The sequence below is a fragment of the Habropoda laboriosa genome, unplaced genomic scaffold, assembly GCF_001263275.1.
Source record: "Habropoda laboriosa isolate 0110345459 unplaced genomic scaffold, ASM126327v1 scaffold761, whole genome shotgun sequence".
Lineage (NCBI taxonomy): Eukaryota > Metazoa > Arthropoda > Insecta > Hymenoptera > Apidae > Habropoda > Habropoda laboriosa.
Genome location: NW_017100854.1, coordinates 144,508 through 150,925, shown reverse-complemented (window position 1 = coordinate 150,925; position 6,418 = coordinate 144,508). Strand labels below are relative to the sequence as shown.

At 32.5% G+C, this 6,418-nt stretch overlaps 1 protein-coding gene across 1 annotated transcript in view; it reads right to left on the bottom strand.

The window, feature by feature from the left end:
• Positions 1 to 1,793: 1,793 nt before the first annotated feature.
• The window catches only part of LOC108577355 (glucose-6-phosphate 1-epimerase), a 98,430-nt gene continuing 93,805 nt past the window's right edge, over positions 1,794 to 6,418 (bottom strand). The window contains exon 5 of the mRNA XM_017940496.1: positions 1,794 to 2,124. Coding sequence (XP_017795985.1) covers positions 2,116 to 2,124 — 9 coding nt within the window. The 3' untranslated portion in view covers positions 1,794 to 2,115. The remainder of the gene's footprint in view (positions 2,125 to 6,418) is intronic.

Here is a 6,418-nt window from a genome sequence, read left to right as displayed (position 1 = left end):
TGTGTAAGATACTTTTTCTATAAAAATATTAAAATGTTCAATTTAACTATTACGATAAATTGTGGATAGATAGGCGTGTATTATAACATTCAATTAAATCTAATAGATTATTGTGTTTCGCGATGTGTGTTCAGGAAGGAAATGTATAAATAATATTTAAATTCTGCACTAAATTATCGAGATATTCTATTTACAATCTGAATCTCAATAATAATCCAAATATTAAGGACTAAATGGTAAATGGCATAGATACATTTCAAAGTTGTTTTCGTCACTACAAACGTTAACATGGACATCATAATATCTTTACAAATGTTTAATACATACATGAGATTGTTCTTTATAGTAGTAATACTTAATATTATATGGTATAAATAGTTTGCTTACATTTATTTCGATGACATGTTGTTACTATATGTTTTTGCTCGTTCACACAATATAAGGTAGAATATATAATGTATTTGAAATCTCGATAAAAGTTTGTGCTTTTGTTGAAATTACAACAATAATAACAAATGCTAATTGCGCTTAACTACTGGAATTATATATTATTAAAACTATACCTGTAATATTAGCACCATAACTGCATTGTTTTGTAGATGAATTGCGCAATGAGAGAGCTTAATATAATTGAAATGAATGTATTGTTCATGTTTCTAAACATTTACAATTGTTTTCAAAATTCTGCGCTGTACAAAATTTTATGAATATACAGTAAAACTCGAAATTAAAAATGATATAGAATGCATAAAACACAAATCCCTTATAACATAATGGTGACGTAAAAAATTATAACCTGTTTTAAGAAAAACGGAAATATTGAATATAAAACAATTCATGGAATGTTTCAAAATATCAGCACAACTTCAACATCAAAATGTAAATTTTTCTTAAAAACACATATATGCATATAACCTAAGTAGATATAAGTTTCGTTCTAGTAAAATGACATTTATATGTAATTCGTAAAATATTTTAGTACAAATTAATTAGAAATGTTAAACATTTCATTCATAAATGGAATACATACTTGTATATCTAGTTTTAAAACATTGTTTTTATGGATATTACTAAACATTATATTATACGCAATAAAACTTTATTATACTAATATTTAAAAAATATGGGGAAAGATAGGTACACTATTTTATAAAAATGAATACTTTTATTATCTATCATAAGCTGTTATGAGAGAAATACTAAAATTTTACATTTATCTTTTATGAGCGGTATTTCTTCCAAATGTAAATGTAAATAAATAAGAGTTATCTTGTTTTAAAATCAAAGCTAGTAAATTTATTATTTAAAGATATTTAAACAGACATTAAATCTTTGTATCTTTTCGATGCATAAACCTAAAAGCCTAGTACGATCCGTAAATCATGATATACAGTTTATAGCGACATGAGAACATATGTCCATTGTATCGTTATTAAAAATCAGGTAAATGTATTGCAAGAATAGTAATTTTATTAACAATAACAAGAATACCAAAAGTAAATTTTTTCTTTTTAAAGCAAATGTTATGGAAAAGCAAGAGCAATGTGGAATTGTTCCAATTTCTTAATCTTATGTACTTTATGATGTTAAATATTTTTGTACAATGAACAAAATAAATTTAATTAATAAACTATTACGAAACTATACATATATATGGGCATGTTTCTAACATTTGTATAGATATCTCTGTTTTGATAACCATTTGTTTCAATATAAAGTGTAGATAGTTACATATGATGAAATAATAATTAACTGAAGAGAATAATTACGATTTTTAATATTGAAGGTGCTGATCCAAGAATATTTGGGGAAGAATGATCAATAAACGACTGAACATGACTTAAGTGTTTTCCTTTTACTTGACTTTTATAGATTGAGAGAGCATATAGTGCAAGTTTGAGCGATGCAGTGCGCGTGTAAGCACGATGAATGCGTCAAAGGTGTCGGCGGTGGCGATGAGGGCAGTGGCGGTGGCGGTGGCGGCGGTGGCGAAGGTGGTGGCATGTACAACCACCCAGTACTAGTTGGCCAAACAGAGCATGATGCAGAGGAAACCGAAAGCAACGGATTCGTAATATTCCCAGCTGTTATGTGCGATGTTGATCCACCCTCTACTCACATTACCTAAAATGTGCAAGTAATCTGTATCGTATAAATACTTAGGATTTGGTAAAAACTGCTACACAACATATTTTTCAAATTCTACTCAATTATTTACAATTTAAATTCTATTAAATAATGTAAATTGCGCATCTGTCTGGCGTGTATTTAAAAAGAAACAAAATTCTACACACAGTACGTATATCCGGTTTAAGTAGATACACGTTACTATTTCTCGAACTTTTGATAATACAAAAGAATGTTTTCATATAAAAGTTATTTAGTATTTTATGGGGAAAATTCAATAGTGTATTACGTATGCAGCCTAACCGAAACGACGGCGCCTGGTGTTTACAATTAGTCTAGTACACACGCCTTGGATAGTGAAAGGGATAGGGCACAAAGCGAGCTCATTCCGTTCCCACGGAAATTTGGAGGGAAGGGGGAGGAGTGTGGACAGACCCGAAATATAAAAGCTGCAGCCAATCGTTAGTTTCCGAGATACTGATAAAAAACTTTCAATACTATACATTGAAACTGCGTATATAGACGTGACATTGAATGCTGCCTATACAGATGTTACTAAATAATAATAGCGGTAGCGGCAGCCTCAGTATCTATAGGGTGTTCCACGTAAAATTTCGACGAAGCGATGACTGTTCTGATATTGCCGACCGCCTAAGAAAACGGTTGCATTAGTAACATCTGTATAGGCAGAATTCAATGTGTTAGTCACATCTGTATACGCAGTTTCAATGTATAGTACTGAAAGTATTTTGTTAATATCTCGGAAACTAATGATTGGTTGCATTTAATATTTTATAGTTGGGGTCCACCCACTCTTCGGAACTTTATTCCATTTTTTACGCTCTCTGGTTCAGTCTTTTATCAGTTCGTTACTCTGCCAGTCGGAACATCGACACGAAGCAAGATCGGGTTGCATTCCCTTTCAAGCATTTTACTGTACTCATACTGTACGTAAGTGTCGGTTAGATAGTACTGTCTAAGATTCCCCCGCAGTCTCGCCGTGTAAAGTTGAGAAAGGATATTCGTGCACAGTCGAGAATTGACCAATTTCATTATTTATAATGTAAGAAACGGGAGCTTGTACGATGCACAGTGGGCCAGGAACCCCCCAAAACAGGCCAAAAGTCGATTTGAGAATTAGCGTAAAAAAGACATATCATCATACTCAGGAATAGTTAATGTACATATTTACAAAATATTTTGTAGATTCAACAATTCCTGTTCCATTGGCATTGATCTAAAGTTGGTAAACGCTTTAAAATTGCTGGTATGTCTCTTTCTGGTAACATGAGTGTTATTCATTATTTTATGTATAATTTATGAAATTTTTTTTTATTTATTTATTAATAGATACATGTCAATTAAGAATAACACAGATAAGTTACGAAAGTTAACTAGAAATTGTAGTATTTTATTCTTTACTGTCATACAGTAACCATATTCCGCTGTATGTTCACCTTTCAATTAAGAATTCCCCTAAGTTCCACCTCTTATCAAGAAAAATGAATCTTAAATGTGTTCTTTGGAATGTATACTATAAGATAGGACTGCTCCATTTTGCTCCTTTTGATGTCCTATTGAAATAAATATTATTTAATAGCGGTCGTACGCGCGCAGTTGGATACTAGACTACGGTCAAGATATCAACTTGAAACTTTTAGATGTTAAATGGTATATAGGGATTAACATTTTAGAATGTAAGACATTGTGGGGGTGAGTTCCTTAAGGGTGGAAATGGTTCCACACCCATTTTTTTTAAATGAGATGGCATATTAATTTTTCCATATTCGGAAATATGTTATCAAACCTAACAACTCTTTATCTAAGGCATTTCTTTTTATTCTGCATAGTTAAGGAGTTATAGCGGAAAAACTTTACGGAAGGGGAATTTCGTGTCTGTGTCGAAATATATCAAATGAAATTCGTGGTTTATGGCATGCTATTAAGCTACTCAGCCCGAGAAGCAAGAATAATTAAAAATCTAACAAAGCAATTCTAATGACCTTCGCCAGGATGTACTTTAAAACGTACAAACAATAAATGACAATACCATATTTTTGCAGTTGATTGTGCCATAAACCGTTCTAAAGAAGACCTAACATATGAGGCAATTTATTGTTGTCAAATGTTATAAATTTTTAAAAATTTTTGGTTTTTCTTTACTTGAAAAGCATTACGGGAGATAAGCTCTTGACTCCTTAGAAGCTGATGAATTTATAACATTTTATAACAATAAATTGTTTCATATGACAGGTCGTTTAATTGGTAAAAAGAAAAAAAAAATTTTTATCCATTCCACCAGAGATAAATCATTTGTTAGCTGCTCCTGAAATAAATGTGAGCAGCTGTACTATTTCTCATGTACACGATAGTGACAGTGAAGACATGAATGATCTTCTATACACTTTTACACAATTAGATAAGCTTGAACTGGCAAATGAACTGACAGAATTTTAAATATATGTTCAATAAAAAACGATTGACGTTACCTACAGAATCATAAATAGCAGCAAGACGACTCACTTACATTCTTTAACATCTCGAGTAGTGAGAGGTAAGGGGACTCACTTTAATAAAGCACCCCGAATTACCGAAATGGTAATTATGGAGCTTCAAATCGTACTACAACATCCTCGTGGTAGGCTCTAGAAACTACAGAAATTGTAGGCAAACTACAGGCGTTTTTATTAGAAAATCTTATTTTTTTAATATTATAGATACCGTTGTGAATCCGATATTTTGAATTTTGAAACTTTAGTGTTATATTCGTTATCAGCGACCTCAAAAACCCCTAATTATCAAGTTTCAGAAAAATCGGATGAAATCTTGAATTTTGGCCAGTTTTTGGGGGTTCCTGGCCCACTGTGCGATGGAGTGATGGCCTGGTCTTTGTCATCCAGGGTCACAGGAAGAGAAAGCGCACGGATACTTGACGGTGTCATAAATTAAGCCCTTCCAATTTACTTCCAATTTAGGTTCCAACAGTTTCGCAGCAAGTTTCGTCGAACTAGACGAACACTCGAGACAGCGTAGTAATAATCAACGATTCATAAACTTATACATATACTTTTGTTAACGCCGAAAGTTATAGTTTTTCATTATTCATCTTATCTTACAATAATCATTGCAACTTGTATCTCTTATTTATATCAGAAAACGACATTGTTAAGTTATATTCGCCTATTTCAATCAAACTTATCCTAAGTAAGTATATCAGTAACAGACTAAAGCAGGGGTTCCCAAAGTTTTGCGTAGGTGGCCAAATTGAAAATTCCAAAATATTTGGCGGGTCATTAAGACAATTACGGCCATTGGCTGTATATGAAATTTAGTATTTTTTTAACTGAACAATTTTTAATTATAATATGATAAAATTTATTTATTTTTTTGTAAAAATGTAAATTATCTCTGTAAATTTAAGATCGCGGCTGATCTACCATCGCGGGCCGCATTTCTAGGGTTTGCTGGCCGCACTTTGGGAACCCCTGGACTAAAGAAAACCCACAACGATGTACATATGTACCTTTACCGCTCCAGATATATGTATCAATAATTACGGTGTTCGTCCGAACCATTTCTACTATCCGACAAACCTAAAGTGAAGTCTCAGGCGGGACTTAGGGCCTAGAAGTAGGAGATGTAGGGGAACTTACGATGGCTCGCTGTTAGCAAGCCAATAGGGATAGAACAAGGCTATCGCACTTACTCTTCTATGAACAATAGACGACGTTCGGGTTTCGTTCGAGCACTCGGTAAACAGATGAGCAGTCGATAATTGACCGGAATGATATTTTCAAGCGCTCGAAAAAAAATTAAGTTTATATGTATACGTCGCGCAGACACCATAAACAGGCGAACTAATTTTTTTATCCCATGTTCCCAAAATTTCTCTATTATTTCGATAAGCTTATTTTACGGGTTAAAATTCAAGCAATCCAATGGTATTTTTTCAAATTAATGTACGAGTGGGAACAATGTTAAATCAGCAATTGAAACTTCAGCAACGATTATTGTTATGTTTGCTAATAATAAATAAAATTCTGTATATATATACATATATCCAGAAAGATCATTTCTTTACCTTTTAAATGAGCTCAAGGTTGAAGTATTATTTTTAAACAAAGCCAAAATATTACGGTTAAAGTGATAATATGTCGGCTGATTTCTTGAAATGTTTCAAAATTTTAACATTAAATAGTGGCTGTTTGATGGCTTTTATTGGCTGTCGGTCTGTGGTGGCACGCTATTTTTCATTGCAGCCAGAAATTTTTTAGCTCCTTAAGCAATTTTT